Raw genomic sequence first — 19,821 nt, forward strand, 5'->3', positions numbered from 1 at the left:
GTCCCTGTAATCCCAGAGAGACAGACATCTGGCTTACACGCCACCTTTTTCATCACAGACACACTGGGAAGGAGAGAAGGGGTGGTTATGGGTACTTATCTAGGTTGTCTTGTTTTACATTTCTCATTTTTAGACTATTTCTGTTCATTGTGTTTTGTGGACTTGTTGGTTTTTTGTTGGGATGCAGGGGTGTTTTTCCACATATTGACACTCCCTTGGATTTCTTTCTAAAGTACTAGAAATTTAACTTAATGCGCTGTGAACTAAAAGACTTGACACATCTCAAAAGGAGACTCAATCCTAGTGGCATTATCAGAGAGCTATGATAACTTACTTAATGATATAACTGTAGCGTAGCAGGTTTGGTTTTTTTATGTTGCCATCAAGTCGATTATACTCAAGGGGACCCCATAGGACAGAGTAGCACTATCTCGTTGGGGGTCCAAGACTCATCTGTACATCTCCTTCAGAGCTGCTGGTAGGTTCCAGCCTCGGACCTTTCAGTTAGCAGAGAAACTCCCAAACCACTACACCACCGGGACTTTACTATACCGTCAGTTCTATGGACTGACACGTATCTTCTTATCAGTTTTACTCCTCATTAGGTACCACCACCACAAACTATTATAATTAATAAACAATAATGGTAATTATGATGCAATTAGGGCTTGTTAAACATTTCGTACTTTGTCAGATACTTCCATCGGTGTTCTGACATTTGAGTCTACTAATTAGCCTGTTGAGTTGGATAAGGCAAAGAATTCGCTTTCTCTCCGTCTTACAAGGAGGGAAAGTCAGGAAGGCTTCTTTTTGTCAGACACCTTGGAGACTCGTCTTGGCCCTGTGTGGACACTGCCCGGCACCACCTCCACCCCGTTCCTATGTTTGAGCCCCTTGTTTCAGCCACTGTGTCCCTCAGTCCCATGGAGGGCCTGCCTCTTCTCCATCGCTCCTCTAGTTACCAAGCTTGATGGTCTTCTCCGGGGACCGGTCCTCTGGAGAACATGTTCGTGCTCTAGGAACTGAAGGAGGTGACGGTCTCCCCAGCCTCACTTCTAAGGAGTGTTCTGGCTGTACTTCTTCCAACACAGATTTATTTGGGCAGGCCAGAGTACTTTCAGTATCCGTCACCTGCCCCATAATCAGCAGGCATCGATTCTGGTTTTCCTGATTTGGTGTCCAACTTTCACATGCACAGAAGGCAGTTGACAATACCATGGCCTTGGGTCAGGTGCACCTCAGAGTCACGTCTTTGCTTTTTGACATTTTAAAGCAGCGGTTCTCAACCTGTGGGTCGTGACCCCTTTGGGGGTCGAAAAACCCTTTCACGGGGGGTGGGGGTCACCCGATTCCTAGCAGTAGCAAAATTACAGTTATGAATTAGCAATGAAAATAAATTTATGGTCGGGGGGGTCACAACATGAGGAACTGTATGAAAGGGTCGAGGCATTAAGAAGGTTGAGAACCACTGCTTTAAAGAAATCTTTTGAGATGAAGAGAAGGTTTTAAGAGGTGAAATGATTTTCCAGAGGTCAGAAGCTGATAGGGGAAGAATTAAGACTCTCCAGTGTTGGGCACTGGTGTCTGAATCCTGGATAGATTCAAGTTCTGGCCTTCCCTGAGCTAAGACTCATCAGGAAAGTGCCAGAAGTCCCCTTGGATACCGTGTTCCCTCTTTGGAGACAGATAGAGCCTGCCAGACCCTACCAACCGTTTGTGACTGGCCATTCAAACTTGAAGGGGAGGTATCCCCCAGAGACAGAGCCTGCAAGGTGGTGAGGACACTGGGGATCGCATGAGCGATCACCTGCCAGCGGAGATGGCTTTTCATTGATTTTGCCCCACTCTAGCCTTTGAAAGGTTTTTACTATAAATAGAAATATATTGCTTTGTGTCTTTTTTTTTTCTAATATAAATAGTTTTGTTTCTTTGCTTTTTAAACAGTGAAAACAGGCCAACTCATTCCTGTTGTTATAGTGAGCTGTTGCTGAGTCTGACCCTGGTGACTCCGTGCACAACAGAGGGCATGCTGCCCAGCCCCGCACCCTCCTGACCATTTGGTGTGGGCATTGGACTATATTTATTGTACTCCATAGACTTCCGTTTGGCTGGTTGTTCAGAAGTAAATTACCAGGCCTTTCTTCCTAGTCTGTCTTAGTCTTGAAGCCCCACGGAGTCCTGTTCAGCATCAGAACAACTCATGAGCCTCCCTGATGATGGGTGGTGGTTGCCCATGAGGTGCACTGACCAGGAACCAAACCCAAGTCTCCCGAGTGGAAGGCAGGAGTCCTACCACTGAGCCACCTCTGCAGGCCATGCGTTTCTGGGAGACTGCAGGAAGGGGGCCTCATAGCATCCTGAAAGCACCCACTCTGGTGCAGACACAGACAGATTGACTGCTGGCTCCAGCATGGGCACATCACTCTGCCCCTTGGTGCCTGCCTTTCCTCTGCTCATAGGCATTCCTTCATAAAGTCTCCGGAAAAATGAAATGGGTTTAGGTAGATAATAAAGTGCATGAAGCCAGGTTGGCATGGCATAGGGTGCAGACGTATTTAAGCGACAGCCAAGAGGCCTGAGTATGAATCTACCACTGTCCTTCAGTTTCTGTGTGTCCTTGTGCATGACATTGTGCCTTTCTGTGTGTCGATGTTCTCATCCGCCAAACGGCTTGGATGATGTGCCCGGCTTGCAGAGTTGCTGTTGTCCTGACCATTGCTCTTTGGCAGGACCTGTGGTGTGTCCAGGAGCCCTGGTAGCGTAGTGTTTACACATTGGGCTGCTAATCACAAGGTCAGTTGTTCGAAACCACCGCTGCTCCAAGAGAGAAAGACCGCTTTCTCCTCCTCCTGTAGACAATTACAGTTTCAGAATGCAGAGGGCCAGTTCCGCTCTGTCCTGCAGAGCTGCTATGACTCAGCATCGACCTGAGGGCAGCGAGTTGGTCGGTTGATGGTATGGCTACCATTTCACCAAATCTTGCCAACCATACCACGAGGGGGCCAGGAGCAGGAGAAGGGGTGATTGCCATTTTACTGAAGAGAACACTGAGACTTTCAAAGATGACATTGCCCACCCAAGGCCAGACCACACATAAACGGAGAAACCTAGATTCAAATTCATGACTCCCCGGCACTAAGATCCTTAGGCTTATTGTATAGTGTGACCTTGATATGGCTGAGCCTTGTGGTTGGTGCTAGTGGCCATGGAGGTGGTGCCCTCGATCATAGGGACCTTTGCACAATGGAACACAATGCTGTCTTTGTCCTGCCCCCTCCCTTTTGTGGATTGAAGACCTCAGGTTTGGTTGTTGTGAGGTGCCGCCGAGTCAGGGTTGACCCATAGAGATCCTTGCACAACAGAACGAAACACTGCCTGGGCCTGGGCCATCCACGCAGTTGTTCTGTTTAAGCCACTGTGTCCATCCATCTCATGGAGGGTCCTCATCCTTCTCACCGGCCCTCTCCATGACCAACATGATGGCCTTTTCCAGGGACTGGTCCCTCCTGAGACCATGTCCAACGTACACTGAGACGAAGTCTCACCATCCTCGTTCCTAAGGAGCAGTCTGGCTGTACTTCCTCCCATCCAGATGTGTGTGTACTCTCCCCGCAGTCCGCATTCTAGTCAGTGGCTCCTTTCTACAGTGGCAATCACAGCGGTGCTCACTGTGCAGGATTTGATGAGATACAGGGAGTGAAACACCAGCAGGGTAACGGGCACGTCCTTTTCACGCCTCTCCACCACCTGCTCTTGTTGAGGACACAGTGAAGTAGAGAGACATTGGCAATGCTCCAGGCCCACCTCTCCAGGTAACCTGCAGGAGACGTGAAGCTCAGAGAGGTCATGCAGCAGTTGAGTAGCAGGACGCAGAAGTCGGTGTCCCTGATCAATAGGATCATATGACTGCCAGAGGCAGAGATGAGCAAGCGGTTGAGCGCCGGGTCCTGAGTACGTGTCCTAACTCTGAGTCCTCCCCCACAGCCTCATATTCCTGAAGCCCAACCTGGAGACGCTGGACTTCTTCGACCTGCTGTGGATCGTGGGGATCGCAGACTTCGTACTGAAGTATATAACCATCGCCCTCAAGTGTCTTGTGGTGGCCCTGCCCAAGATCATCCTGGCCGTCAAGTCCAAGGTAGGCTCTGACTGTGGCCCCCAGGCCGCCCAGCCCTGCTGATGAGGCAGCCACTCCAGGTGCCTTCTGGAAGAGGAAAGAAGGGAGCAGGCCCCGTTGATGTCAGTGTCCACAGTAACTAGTGTCTGAGCCTGGTGGGCTGCGAACCACAAGGTCAGTAGTTTGAAGCCACCAGCTGCTCTTTGGGAGAAAGATGAGGATTTCTACCATGGGACAGTTCTACTCCATCTGATACAGCCACGGTGAGTCAGAATCAGCCTGACTTCACAGAGTCTGGAGGGGGTTATTTGAGACCCAGTGGATCGCATCTGCTGCTGCTGTTGTGTTAGCTGCCGTGGCATTGGCTCTTGGCTCAAGGTGACCCCCATGCAACATGGAACTAACTGCTGCCCAGTCCTGCCCCATCCTCTTGATTGGCTGCGGAGTAGACTGTTGTGATCCATAGGGCTTGCATTGCCTGACTTCCAGAAGTAGATGGCCAGGCCTTTCCTCCTAATCTGTCTTACTGTAGAAGCGCCACTGAAACCTGTCCAGCGTCACAGCAGCGCACAGGCTTCTACAGACGGGTGGTAGCTGCTTGTGTCCTCACAGGGTCTTCTCTTGCGTGTTTGGATTCTCCCCCGGCCTCTCTCTCAGAGAGCCGGTGACTGCAGTCAGGCCTCCCAGAGAAGTCATGGTCCTCTTCCCATGGCAGGAGCCTTTATCCAACCACAGCTTCGAAGGCCCTTGGTCTTTACGAGGTAACACAGGTTTTTTGACATTGGGACCTCAGATTTGGGGTAGCCTGCTACACCAAAACTCATAGAAGGGCGAGGCAATTTGTCCCCCAAATACCCAGCTGGTTGGTTCATGCAGGACTAAGGATAAGAATACAACTCTTCCAAGTCCCAGGACCATGGTTACCTCTGAGGGCCAGGGGATCACTGCCAGACACTGAATGGACCAGATGTGGGAGCACCTGGACCCTCCCTAGCCCTGACACTCTCCAGCCACTAGGCCTTATACCAGTCACTTTGCTTCCCAGGTTTCTCCTGCAGAAAGTTGCCGTGCTAACAGTGTCTTCCTTACCTTACGAAGATACCAAGGCCCCTGAGGGGGCTCCCTTTATCAGTCACCACTCGTGTGCTGCCTTTCACCAACCGTGCCCCTTCTCCCTCCCCTGCCCCTCACTCTGTGCTCTGGGTTCAGCCACACCCCAACACTTTCATTCCTTTACACAGGTGATGGTGGTGGCTGTGTCCCATCCAGCCCATTCTGACTCAGAGTCCCCCGACACACACTAAACCATCCCCTTCGGATAGCCGACCTGTGACGTAGATCTCCTTAGCCTGTTCTCCAGAGGGGACAGCCAAGGCACCACGACATGGAGTAACTGGCCCAAAGTCACACTGTCGCCAAAGTGCTCTTGTGTGCACCTCTGTCACCCTCCTGTCCTTCTGTTTCAGACACCCTTCCCCCTTCTCATGTCTTTATCAATTCCTACTCCTTTTTGTTTGTTTTCCTGTTTTTAATCGACAAATGCATGTAACATACAATTAACCTGTCTGTAAACCATTCACCATGTTAAAACAAACAATTCAGTGGTGTTGGTTCATTCACAATGTTGTACGTCCACCACCTCTGTCTACTTCCCAGAGCATTTTCACGCCCTCGAAGGAAACCCCATGCCCATTAAGCAGTCATCCCCGCTTCCTTCCCTTCTTCCCATCCCCCGGCAACTGCTAGTCTTTGTCCTGCCTCTGTGGAGTTCCCTGTCTTGACCGTTTCCTATACATGAGCTCATCCAATAGAAGACCTTTTGTGTCTGCCGTCAAGTTTTCGAGGTTCATCCACATTGTAGCATGGATGGGCGCCTCATTCCTTTTTCATTCCTGACAAACATTCCACCGTGTGGCAAAATCTCATCTTGTTTACCATCCACCTGTTGATGGACATTTGGTTTTTGGTTTTTTATCTTTCACCTATTGCGAAGAGTGTAACTAGAAACATCTTTGAACTCCTGTCTTCAGTTCTTCTGGGTCTGTTCCCAGGAGTGGAATTGCTGGGCCACCTGGTAATCTTGTGTTCTACCTTTTAACACCAAGCCAGACTGCTTTCCACAACAGCTCCTGTCGAAAGGTCAGGCAGGTACTGTTTTCATTGCTGTTTACTAGAGGAGAAAACAAAAGCAGTGAGAGGTTAAGGAACCAGCCCACGGCCACACAGCTTATAAATTACAGAGCCAGGATTTGAACTCACCCAGTCCAACTCCAGAACCACTGCTCTTGGCTACGAGACATACTCACTCCTAGTATTTGCTTAGAAAGTGTCTCCAGGTTGATTTGGGAGATGAGTCCCCACACACCGTCTACACAGAATTCCCTCAGAGCCAGGGTCGAACGTCCTCCCTTCTCCGTACTGCAGGCGTTGCTGGGGGCAAGGGGGCGGGGAGGGCACCCGTACCCTTTCCTTATCCCACTGAGGTGTGGGCGACAGTTATTAATGCCTCCCTGGCAACTGTCCAGCTCCCTCTTTTTGATTATTATTATTTTATTCGGCGAGATTAATGTGCCAGGTCAGAGCGTAATCCCGCCTGTAAAAGTGATGTGAATAGTCTCTTCAAGATAAATTGCAGGCTTGGAAAAGGTCCACAGCCTTTTCTTGCCTGTCTGAGTGCTCTCCCAAATGCTCATCAATCCTTGTCTGGGAAGAAGAAAAGGACGGGCCTTCATTTGCAGCTGGGCTGGGAGGGTGGTCAGAACGCATCTGTCAGAGACCCCTAATGGCTCACAGCACAGATGCTCCTCCCTGGGCCCCCACACCATCCCTGGAAGCGGGGAGAGGGGGGCTTCTTTTTAATAATGCCACGATGATAGTGGCAGGGCTGTTGGTATTTGGGTTTGTTTGATGGCCCCTGACGTGTGAGGCTGGGGGAGCCGATCTTGTCTGGGGACTTGGGGAATCTCTTCATTTTCCTCCTGTTCTTAATCATCCCTCTGGCAACACCAATTCCCACCTGCTTCCCGGCATGGGAGGGCCTGTCAGGCATCCTCACATACCTGGGCCTCCCAGGAGAATCAGGCCAGCCGGGACGGGCCTGGGCTTAAAGATGCCGGTCACAGGTCTCCAACCTCAACCCAAACCAGCGGTGCTGGCTGGGTCTTGAGCTGTGTTTGCGATCATTTTCCTGTATATAACCTATAGGCCATGGCCCCGCCTGCCCTGGGACCTACCCACCAGCCCACCAACCTCTTCACTACTCAGACCGGGCCAGCCTCACTGGAAACCTCTGCTTTCCTCCAGTGAGCCTGGTGCCTCCCACTGCAGGCCCTTTGCATCTGCCCTTCCCTCTGTCCAGAGCAGTACTTCCTCTGACGTCCCCACGGTCATCTCTTTCTCATCCTTTGAATCTCAGCCGAAGGGTCACTTTTTCTGAAAGGTCGGCCGTGGCCACCCTGTTTAAAGTGGTTTTCTACAATGTGCCGCCCGTGCCCCATCTCAAGTCTTGGGTAGCATGGATCAGGATCTGAACTGATCCTGTGGTTTTGTTTTCTGTCCCATGCCACTGGACTGTGAGCTCAGGAGGCTAAGGGCCGCTGTGTTTGCCCTGAGACTAGGTCTGCCTTGAGCGTACGATAGATATTAGTGACTGTGTGAAGAGCCTTTTTATTGGTTCATGATCTCCTGCTGTTGACTGCCCTCTGGACCTTTGTGATGCAGAGAGTTTTCATTGGCCGAGTCTCAGAAGTAGATTGCCAGGCCTTTCTTCCTAGTCTGTTAAAATCTGAAACCTGCACAGCTTCATAGCCACACACAAGCCTCCAGGGACAGACAAGTGGTGGCTGAGCTCTGAAGTGCAGTGGCCCGAATGAAACCTGTGTCTGCTGGGCCAGGGCACGGGATCATCACTGCCCTCTACTGCATCAGGTTTTAAACCAGCCCTGCCAGCCTCCCACCACGCAACATTCTCCTGGGCCATTTTTCTTTTGTTTTCTTTTTTAACATTTTATTAGGGGCTCATACAACTCTTATCACAATCCATACATTCATCAATTGTGGAAAGCACATTTGTACATTCATTCTCAAAACATTTGCTCTCCACTTAAGCCCCTGGCATCAGTTTTCCTTTCTGTCACCAATTCCACTGATGTAATTAAGGACCCATTTGCTTGGAGGGAATTTGTAGTTAACATGCTCAGCTGCTAACTGGAAGGTTGGGAGGCCAGGCTACCCAGAGGTGCCTAGGAAAAAAGGCCTGGTGATCTATTTCCAGGAAAATCCTATAGAGCACTTTTCTTTTGAGTGAATGGTACAGCAGACCAAAGTAAGGAGAGTGGTTTTCTTGAACTCGAGACCCAAGAAGATCCATGAGGCTTTTTGTTCCATTAAACTCCCTAAAGTTTCTGGGCCCTGAATCCAGGCACTTTGCTCCTAGAGTGGTTTCCCATCGATTAAGTCACCTTCCCCTCCCCAAGGTCAAGCTTTCCACTCTCTGCTCCTCCCCTCCAGTGGCACAGACATCTCCGGGCAGGGCTGGGGTTTCTAGGTTCACCGTGGTTTGGGCAGCACTCCGAGCTTCTCTGAGTGGGGCACAGGAAGGAAGGGGGGAAAGCAGTGGTTCTCCCAAGAGGCATTGGGCTCTACTGGGAGGCACGTTTGCTTCTCACACTTGGGGAGGGGGTGTTTCTGGCATCTAGTGAGGAGAGACCTATGATGTTGCTGTCGCTTCTGCCTTTGAGACTTCCCCGACTCATGGTGACCCCGTGCACGATGGAATAAAAGGCTGCCTGGTTCTGCACCATGTAGTTTGGATCATAGTTTTCATTGGCTTATTTTCAAAAGCAGATTGCCAGCAACAGGCAACCTCCCCTGACAGGCAAGTGGTGGCTGTGCCTAGGGTGCGTTAGCCAGAATCAAACCTGGGTCTCCAGCGTGGCAGGTGGGATTCTACCAGTGAGCCACTGAAGTGAAGCAGTGAACTATACAGAGTATCTCCCCCTCAACAAAGAATCGTCCAACCCCAAATGTCAGTAGTGTTGAGAGTGTCCAGGGTTACTCTGTGGCCTCAAATCAGCTCCTGCCTGCCAGTCCACCCACACGTCTATCTTCTGTTGAGTGCTTTTGTATCCACCCAGACAGCACCAATGTTTTGCCATCACTTTGATTTGTTATGGAGCCCTGGCAGTGTAGTAGGCTATCATTAGGCTGCTAGCCATAAAGTCTGCAGTTCAAACTCACCAGCTGCTCCATGGGACAATGATGAGGCTTTCTGCTCCTGTAAAGATGGACAGTCTCAGAAACCCAAAGGAACTGTTCTGCTCTGCCCTTTACGGTCCATATGAGTTGGAATCAACACAGTGGCAGTGAGTTTTTTGATGTGTTTCTGATTCTGTTTTAATTAAGGATCTGTTTTTTTTTAAATCATTTTATTGGGGGCTCATACAACTCTTATCACAATCCATACATCTATCACTTGTGTAAAGCACATTTGTACATTCGTTGCTGTCATCATTCTCAAAACATTTGCTCTCCAATTAAGCCCTTGGCATCAGCTCCTCATTTCCCCCCCACCTCCCTTCCCACTCTCCCGTCTCTCATGAGCCCTTGATAATTTATAAATTATTATTTTGTCATATCTTGCCCTGTCCAACGTCTCCCTTCACCCACTTTTCTGTTGTCCATCCCCCAGAGAGGAGGTCACCTGTAGATCCTTGTAGTCAGTTCCCCCTTTCCACCCCACCTTCCCTCCACCCTCCCAGTATCACCACTCTCACCACTGGTCCTGAAGGAATAATCTGTCCTGGATTCCTGTTTTTCCAGTTCCCATCTATACCAATGTACATCCTCTGGTCTAGCCAGATTTGTAAGGTAGAATTGGGATCATGATAGTGTGGGGGGAGGTGCGGGGGGGGAGGGAGAGAGTAAGCATTTAGGAACTAGAGGAAAGTTGTATGTTTCATCGTTGCTACACTGCACCCTGACTGGCTCATCTCCTCCCCACGACCCTTCCATAAGGGGAAGTCCAGTTGCCTACAGATGGATCTTGGGTCCCCAGTCTTCACTTCCCCTCATTCACAATGATTTGACTTTTTGTTCTTTGATGCCTGATACTGATGTGTTCGACACTTCATGATCACACAGGCAGATGAGCTTCTTCCATGTGGGCTTTGTTGCCTCTGAACTAGATGGCCGCTTGTTTACCACTTTTTTTTAATGGACAACGTAAGCCCAGGATTCAAAAGTCAAAGTATCCTAAATAGTAGGCCGAAATCTATGAGAGCTGCAACCCAAGGGGAGCTGTGCCTCATCTGCCTTTGACATGGTGCAGTTGGCCGCTCTCTAAGAATAGAACATGTTGGCGTTTTCCTCCTCTGACGGTGTCTACCTCCCCCAGACGCTGGTCCTGGCAGGCCCTACTGACCCCGGGTACCCACTAATCCTGGGAGACAGCAGTGTTCTCCCCAAATTCATTGTTTCCGAGCTGCTGTGTATATGCGAGCAAATACGTGTTCCCTGTTCTCCCCGCCCACCTTTATATTTGCAAGTGGTCCTGTTTCACCCAGTTGCTATTTAAGGTTTCTCACGTAGCTGTCTAGTGTGAAGATTGTCCTTTACAGGTTTGTAAGCAAGTAAGAAGTAAACCTAAACGTGTGACCGTCAAGCTGGTTGCCATGCACATCTGCCCCTAGAACAGAGTAGCACTGCCCCTGCAGGCTTCCCAAGGCCGTCAGGCTTCCCAGGAGCAGACTGCCACATCTTCCTCCCACAGAGTAACCCACGGGGGTGTGCGTCTGTAAGCAGCTGAATGCTTAACCACTGCACCACCACCATGCCTTTCCCTGTAGAGCAGCGGTTCTCAACTCGTGGGTCGCGACCCCTGTGGGAGTCGAATGACCCTTTCACAGGGGTCGCCTAAGACCATCAGAAAACACAGATTTCCGATGGTTTTAGGAACCAAGATACTGGCTTTTTATGCATACTGTCGCAAAATGGAGCAATGTAGTTTACTGTTACATTAAGATTGTTACCCATGCTACACCATGCTTCCGGACAAATTTTCATTGATTTGTCATTAGAAAGAAATATTTCGCAATATATAATGACATAGTGTTTTTGTGATGAAGCACGATGCTTTCATGATGTTCAATTGGTAACAATGAAAATACATCCAGCCTATCAGATATTTGCATGACGATTCATCACAGTATCAAAATGACAGTGATGAGGTAGCAACGAAAATAATTTTATGGTTGGGGGTCCCCACCACATGAGGACCTGTATGAGAGGGTCACGGCATGAGGAAGGTTGAGAACCTGTAGAGCACACAGAAAATACAGCATGATGGTTAAAAACCTGGCCTCTGGAACCAGACTGCTGGTGCTCAGACCCTGTGTGAGAAACCTCTGGCCACTTAGGGCAAGTTACTTCTCCTCTCCCTGCTCCTGATACAATGAGATCGTGATGGAACGCACCACTGTAGTGTCGCTCTGAGTCAGAAGCCCCCTGATGGCAGAGAGATTGGTTTCCAGATGCCCTAGGTGGTGCAAATTGTGAACGTATTCAGCTGCTACCTCGAAGGTTAAAGGTCCAAGTCTACCCCAAGGCACCTTGGAAGGAGGGTTCTAAAACCCATCCCGAGAAAAACCCATGGAAACCGTGTGGAGCACAGCTCTACTGACGCGCACTCGGTCCCCATGAGTCAGCGTGACCGCAGCCGGCTCACGCTGGCTGACAAATGCCACAAACTTAGAGGCTTACAAAGCTCCCATTAGCCAGCTTACTGTCCTGCAGGTCAAAAGTTGATGAAGACTTGACTGAGTCCTTCCCTCATGGTCTCACGAGGTCAAAATCAGACTGTCAGCCAGGCTGGGATCTTATCTGGCTCTTTGGAAATGAAGCCGCTCCAGGCTCATGTGAGCTGCATCAGAGCGCCTGGTAGTTTCCGACTCCCAACCTTTGCTTAGCAGCCAGCTGCTGTGCAGGAGAAAGAGGGGGCACTCGACTTCCACAGTGACCACGTACAGCCTTGGAGACTTGTGGGTGGTCCCCCTCAGTCCTGTAGGATCACCGTGAGTCAGAATCGACTCAATGGAATTGGGTGAGGGGTTTGAAAGGGATGCCTCAGTACTCTGGGCAGCTTTGGATTGCTGACACCACCCCCACCCAGCTGATGCTATTGGTTTGCCAGGACTCAGCTGAGGTGTCACTTCCCTCAGGACACAAAGACAAAGTTAGATCCTCTCCCTTCTGCTCCCACCACTCCCGTTCCCATACCTCACTGCTCTGTACTTGTTGGGTCCTTGTTCCCTCCACTGGATCCATGTCCTTCTTATTCACTGAAGTCACCTCTTTCAAAAAGGATCCTGACAGTGGTTCTGAGAGGCGACGGTCCTGTTTGCCTCCGCCCATTTCACAGTGATAAGAGAGGCTTGGGAAGACTAACTGGTCTGTCAAGGGTCACAAGGCTTATAGGTGACCAAGGTAGGACTTCAGCTCAACTCTTGACTTCAGACATACCAATAACAGCTAGTAATTTTTGGTCCGTTTGTTTTTTATCTGGTTTGCTTCCTTATCTACAGTGCGAAGTGCTTTATGGACATTGTTTCATTTGATCCTGTCAGCATCACCATGAGGTTGGTGCTGTTGTTATTCCCATTGTACAGATGAGGGGACTGAGGACCAGAGAGGTGATGTCAGAGAGTGACATCACCAGCAGCGAAGCCAGAGAGTGAACCCAGAGGGTGACCTGTCTGTGTGTCTGCAGCCGTTAGTGAGGATGTCAATTGTTTTCTCAGCATCAGTTTTCACTGGTGGAACAGAGAGCCAGCAGCAAAGATCCTAGTCTTTCACTATATTAGCACCACCTAATGTTTAGTGTGCTTCCAGCTCTTTAAAAACTTCCCTCCACTGCTAAGAAGATTCGAGAGCACATACCCTAGAAAGGCGAAGAACCATCCGTGTCAGGAAAGAGCAGACTCCAAAAGTAAAGTGAACCCAGCGCCATACCTTCTGTGGCTGGGCTTTTGATGACCCTCACTGAGCCTCAGTGTCCCCATCTGTAAAATAGGGCTGAAGCAGATGCTCCTTCAGATCTAGGATGTATCCAGTTAGAACAATCGATTGAATTTTTAGTTCAGAACAGTTTGTTGAATTTGAGCAAAAAGCACCTGGTTATTGCCTATGATGTGCTCATAGAAAGAATTGCATTAACAGGCTCCCCGCTAATTTCCTGGAAGGAACCCTGCTTGATGAAGATGTACCATATATACTCGAGTATAAGCTGACCCAAATAGCAGCCGAGGCACCTGATTTTACCCCCAAAACTGCATAAAAAGTGTGCTGAAAAACGCGACTTATACATGAGCATATACGGTAATCTCCTTTTACTGTGCTCCATGGTTCAGGGCTCTGCTGTTTCACTTGAGCCTTTTGCATCACTATTTGTGAGAGTCCTCACTTTTGAGGTGCCGTCCTAGATATGGATCCTGTCTTCTTCACTTCTGTGTCCTTGGCCCCCACTCAGTCACCCTGTAGCTGTAGGGGAGGCACGGAATGTCACCTGGTAGCTGGTGACAAGAACCATTCCTTTCAAATTGGGGGCAACTCCTTGTTTGGTGCCTCTGAGTTGATTGTGTCTCATAGCCACCTGCTGCGCAACAGAAGGAAATACTTGCTGGTCCTGCACCGTCCTCCTAATGGTTGCCAAGTCCGAGCCTGCGGTGGCAGCCACTGCGTCGAGTCATCTCCTGAGAACCAATGACGTCCTTCTCCAGAGACTGGCCCCTCCTGGTCACATGGCCAACGTTTCGGTGTCCTCACTCCCCAGGAACATACTGGCTATACTTCCAAGACAGATTTGATTGTATTTCTGGCAGTTCATGGTTTATCCAGTATTCTTCAGCAAACATCATAAATCAAATGTATCCATTCTTCCTTGATGTTACTTATTTACTGTCCAGCTTCTGTTTGCATATGAGGCAGGAGAAAAACACTGTGGTGTCGGTCAGGCACGCCTGAGTCCTCAAAGTGACACCTTTGCTTTATAACACTTTAAACAGGTCTTCTGCAGCAGATTTGACCATGCCATATGCCATTTGATTTCTTGACTGTTGATTGTGGATCCAAGTGAAGTGATAGCCTTACCAATTTCAATCTTTTCTCCATTTTTCAAGATGTTGTTTATTGATTCTGTTGTGAGTACTTTGGTTTTCTTTGTGTTGAGGTATAACCTGTATCTAAGGCTGTGGTCTTTGATTTTCATCAATGCTTCACGCGTCGTTACACCATTTGTATAGCACAGGTTGTTAATAAGTCTTCCTCCAATCCTGGTGCTGCATTCCTCAAATAATCCAGATTCTTGGATTATTTGTTCAACGTACAGATGGACTAAATATGGTGAAAAGATAGAACTCCAATGCAGACCACTCCTGATTTTACACCACACCATAACCTCTTGTGGTTTTTGCGCGATTGCCTCTTGGTCTGTGTACAGGTTCAGTATGAGCACAACTCAGAGCAACTCACAGCTGCTCTATAGACAGAGTAGAATGGCTCTGTAGTTTCCAAAGCTTTAACCTTTACAGAAGCAGACTGCCATGTTCTTCTTTTGTGAAGCAGCTGGTGAGTTCGAACCACCAACCTTTCAGCTACAACTGAGTGCTTAATGCACTGAATAGGTGAACACCTAACCGATGCACCACCATGGCTTCTCTGGGTGGTAGTGGAACTAGGAAAACATCAAGATTCATGTTGTAAGGAAAGAAGAGAATGACTATGGAGAGGCACCAGCCGTCTCTGTCCCAGGATGCCCACCCCTCTTTTGTCTGTGAGAGACCCAGGGCTCAGCAAAGTGTGTTCACTTAGTCAGGCTCACATAGCAAGTCTGTGACAGCGATATGACGTGAAACCCATTTCATGGAAACCAAGTGAGATACCTCTGGGACCTATGATAAGAGCTTACAGCTTATAGGGTAACCATAATTCATAAATTTTTATATAAACTTCCCTCTCCTTGCCATCGAATCAATTCTAACTTGTCGGGACTCTGTAGAACAGAGTATAACTGGACCCTTGAGTTTCAGAGGCTGTAAATCTTGCGAGAGAAGAAAGCCTCATCTGTCTCCCATCCAGCATCTGGTGGGTTAAAACTTCAGACTTCTGCAGTTAGCAGCCCGATGTGTAACCTGGTATGCCACCAGGACGACTGTCTACATACAAACCGTGAGTGGGAAAATCCATGATCTTTCATTCTATTTTCAGCCCCTCCTATATATAATTTACAATATGGTAATATAATTGAGGAAGACTCAATGTACAGCATTGATGCAGTGGCAGCAACAATGAGCTCAGCATAGGAATGATGTGAGAGTGGTAAGGACTGGGCAGTGTTTCGGCTGTCCACAGGGTCACCGGGAGTCAGAACCGACTCAAGGGCACCTAACAGAACCATCTAATTTAGTAATCATCAGTAGCTAATGTGCCAAGGACTGTGCAGAGTGCTAAGTATGCATGAACTGACTTTAAGCATCCCAACAATTCTGTAAAGTAAAGACTGTCAAGGAAACTGAGGCTCTAACAGATCTGTGGGCACGTCATTCAGGGGAGGCCCAGGCGGGGGTATTAAGGGATCCTGGGAGTAGAGTAGCGGGGTGTATTTATGTGGAGGCTCAGCATGCATGATGCAGCCATTCCAGAGCTGGGGTGGGCATGAGGTGAAAACTACCAACCAAATGACAGGAGACAGCCAATCTGAGGTGAGCAGGCAGGCTTAGCTAGGTATGTAGACTCTCAAGCTCCCAGGACTGGGTGTCTTAAGTCATTCTGAGGGGTGGGGGTGGGGGTGGGGGTGGGGGAACAAGGGGCTATCCCTAGTGGTTCCCTAACTGACCCAGGCACCGTGAGGTGGATGCATTAAATCCAGGAGTGAGGGAACCTGGTAAGGGCGACTTGATCAGCTACTCACAAAGGGGGTCAGGCCAGCTGCCAGCCAGGGCCTCAGAACTGTGTCAAGACAGTGTTCAAAGAACTAGCATTGCAGCCACAAAGGGCGCAAGTGATTTGCCAAGGTCACACTGGTGCTAAGTGGCAGAACTGGGATGTGAACTTGGCAGTCTAGTTCCAGACCCCATACTTTTAACTAGTATACAATCCTGCCTGTATGTCCATCTCTCCCCACCCCATATCCCCCACCCACCCACTCCCACCCTATTTCTCCAGTTCAAATGAAATCAGAGGCCTGATAGGCAGAGGCTGCCCAGAAGCCCCACCAGTGCCACACAGGTACCACCTCTCCTCCCCTAGCTGCCGCCACCCTCCTCCATCTGTCTCAGGAACAACAGATCACATTTTGTTTTTGTTCTTGTTGGTTTGGTTTTGTTTGTTTTTTTTCCTTTACTTGTTCCCTGGGAGAGTCACAAAGGCTACACTCTGCTGCCAAGGGACACAGCAGGGACAGGGCCCAGCAGACACCTGAGACTTCCCGAACCCCAGCCCGTGAGCGTACGGACTTTTCAGATTCTGTATTGACTTAGACTAGCCCACACCTCCCAAGCTGTTGTCCCTCAGTGGAGGGTGGATGAAAAACGGCTGTAGATGATGGGGGACCAGGTCAGCCACATGGCCCCCAACCATTTAATTTCCTTTCATTCATTTTACATGGACCCAAATGATGCTGTTTGTTTTGAATGGCAAAGACTCAGCACAGAGGAGTGGCCGGCCTCCTCCTGGGGAAATTAGGAACACAGGTGCTGTTTCCCTGCCAGCCCCTCGTAGCGCACCGTGCCTACAAACTCAGTCTCCCAGGTTGAAAGATGATGCTTCTCCTGGCTCATGGTCACTGTCCAGAGAGCTGCTCAGCTCTACCCGCTTACGGCAGCCTTCCTACCCAAGAGTCACTCCACTCAGGGATGGACATGGCTGGTGGCTGCTCCCCTGTTCCCCTGCCTTTCACTGACCATCCTGAGTGATGCCTGGCCCAAACAGGGCCGACCCAGTCCCTGCTCCTGAGCCTTGAGGCCCAAAGAGGCTGGGCCAGGTTAGAGCAGTGGCCCCTTCACAGCAGCACCTGGAGCCCTGCTGCATCAGAGTCTGTGTGTCACCCATTACCCCCATGGTTCTGAGCAGGGTTGGCCCAGCACTGGCTCATCAGAGGAGAGGCCCTCTCTCCCCTGTGCCCACTTGTTCACCAGCTTTCTAGAGCTGCCCTGTGTCAGGCCTGGGGGAGGGGGGGTGGGCGGGCGGCGGTGAGCAGTGCTTCTCAGAAGCTTGAGATGGCCCAGGATCCTTCCAGAATCCCTCTGTGCTTTAGCAGGCCAGGGTTGGTTTTAGTGCCCTGCAGCTAACGAGACCACCAGCCTCTGCTGACTTTGTTGGGGGCCAATCTGGCATGATTGCTGCGGAGTTTGGACATTCCTGAGGCCTGGGGTCCCTTGGAGGCTGGGATTCCCCCAGCACCGCCCATCGGGTCACAGACTGTTAGACCCAGGATGTTCTGAGTTGCCATCGGGTCTGCTCAAACTGATGGCCCCATGAAAAGCAGAACCAAACACTACCCAGTTCCATGCCCGCCCGCCCCCCAATGCTTCCTGGAGTCCAACTATGGTCTGTGGTTCTCATTGGCTAAATTTCCCCCAAGTTGATGGCCAGATCTTTTTGTTCCATCTGGGTGGGCTCAAAATTTCAACCTATTGATTGGCAACTGAGTGTATGAACTGTTTGTACCAAGAAAGACGCCCCCCCACCACCACCACCCCTTTATTCTACAGACAAGGAAACCCAGGGCCCAAAGTGATTGGTTCCTGGCCCCATGCTATGTCTTCTCACGTGTTCATTCTACAAACACTTAATAGGCTCTGACTGAGTGCCTGGTGCCATCCTGGGCATGCAGATTGTGTTCAAGTTCGTTTCAAGTTCAAAGCTCAAGGAGGCAGGCAAGGAAAGCAGTGACTCCATGGTCCTGTGGGAAAACAGAAGGGCCACCCAAGCCAACTCCCTGGAGAGTCCTCCTGCAGAAGGCCACCTGGGTTCTTTAAGCTGGGTGGGAATTAGGTGGGCAAAGAGAAGCCACGGGGGCATGCCACAGAGAGAGGGGACAGCTGAAGCAAGGCATGGCAGTGGGATACCTGGGTCACGGTTGAATGTCTAATCCCCACTAGACTCCAAGCCCAATGAAGACAGGGAGCATATCTGCCATGCTCACTTGTGTGCACGGGGACCCAGGGTCAGTGTGTGGTGAACAGCGAATGAGTGAGTGCTTGAATGAAGGGCAAGGCAGGGAGGCGCATGCCCTGGTTCCTGGGCCTGCCCTGCTCACCTCCTCAAACCACATCATGGGTATGCAGCTGCAGCCACCACTCCGGGGTGCTGCAGGGACTAATTAGCCAGCTAAGTGGTACTGCTTTTGCTCTTCTCCAGCTAAATGATTAGGGAGGCAACAGTCTCCCTGAGGTGGCCTCAGCGGCGTCCACTTCACCCTCTCCCTCCCAGTTGTGCTGGGTAAGATTGGGCTCCTGCCACATGCTCCCATGGCCATGAGGGGTGGGGGAGGCCGGCCAGCACTCTAATTCCCCCCAGGATTTCCTCCCCTGCTGGGGAAGGAGGGTGTCAGCACTGAGACTGAACTCAGGAGAACCCACAGATGACATTCCTTGATTTCACCATGTCCGTGAAGTTTCTAGAAGGTTCTATGAGTGCCTCTTAGTCACCTCAGGAACCATGTGCTTACCCTATCTCCTCCAGGCCTGAGGTGGTAGCTGTCCCTCTGCTGGGAACACTGCATCCTTAGCCTCTAATCCCATCTGACCCCAAATCTCTGGAAAGCCTCGGGTTACTGTGCACTTGTATCCCCTGGGATACCCAGACAGGTAGGGTACTCACCTGTGTGTTCCTAGGCCCTTGGGTTACTCCTGTTTTGCAGGCGTTGGCAACATTGCCATTACTGCCATTAGAAGCAAGCTGGCTGAGGGCAGAGGCCAGGTCTCCTGTCTGCCTTATTTATCCCTAGTCCGATGCATGGCACCAAGGAGCAACTCAAAACATGTACACTGAAGTACAGAGGGAGGGAGGGAGCGTGCTGCAGAGGAGCGCTTTCTTAAAGCACACCTCTTGCCGGGAGCCGATTTTGACTCACATAGGACGGAGCATAGCTGCCCAGGGGATTCCCATGGCTGTGATCTGCCGGGAGCAGACCGCCTCCCTTTTCTTCTGCAGAGCAGCAGGGGTGGGTTCAAACCACCGACCTATGGTTGACAGCCAAGTGCTTAACCCCTGCGCCACCAAGTCTCCCTTTCTAAAGCAGGCTGTGCCGGGTCCCTGAAGAGGGTCTGCTTAAGTTGGAGTCAAATGAACCGGTTCAGTCGCAGCTGCTCCACTCATTAGCCAAGGGCCTTAAGTCAGAGATTTCAGTAAGTCTCAGTTTCCTTATCTGTTAAGTGGAGGTGGTTTCCTTTGAAGATTGAATGAGATCATGCTTCTGAATTAAACCGTTTGGTCCGTGTAGCCTATTCCATTTAACCAGCCGCTATTGGGTCGAGTCGGTCTTGGGTCGACTCCATGTGTGTCAAGAGTATAACTGTGCTCCACAGGGATCTTTTTTTTAAAATCATTTTATTAGGGGCCCATACAACTCTTATCACAATCCATACATACATCAATTGTGTAAAGCACATTTGTACATTCATTACCCTCATCATTCTCAAAACATCCAC

The 19,821-nt window shown here is 50.0% G+C and overlaps 1 protein-coding gene across 1 annotated transcript in view; it reads left to right on the forward strand.

Annotated features, from left to right (window-relative positions):
• The window catches only part of RNFT2 (ring finger protein, transmembrane 2), a 78,744-nt gene that overhangs the window by 29,737 nt on the left and 29,186 nt on the right, over window positions 1–19,821 (forward strand). The window contains exon 7 of the mRNA XM_004709553.4: window positions 3,985–4,138. Within this exon, the coding sequence (XP_004709610.1) occupies window positions 3,985–4,138 (154 nt within the window). The remainder of the gene's footprint in view (window positions 1–3,984; window positions 4,139–19,821) is intronic.

The sequence above is a fragment of the Echinops telfairi genome, unplaced genomic scaffold (assembly GCF_000313985.2).
Source record: "Echinops telfairi isolate 266 unplaced genomic scaffold, ASM31398v2 ScPeMD7_7412;HRSCAF=8450, whole genome shotgun sequence".
Classification (NCBI taxonomy): domain Eukaryota; kingdom Metazoa; phylum Chordata; class Mammalia; order Afrosoricida; family Tenrecidae; genus Echinops; species Echinops telfairi.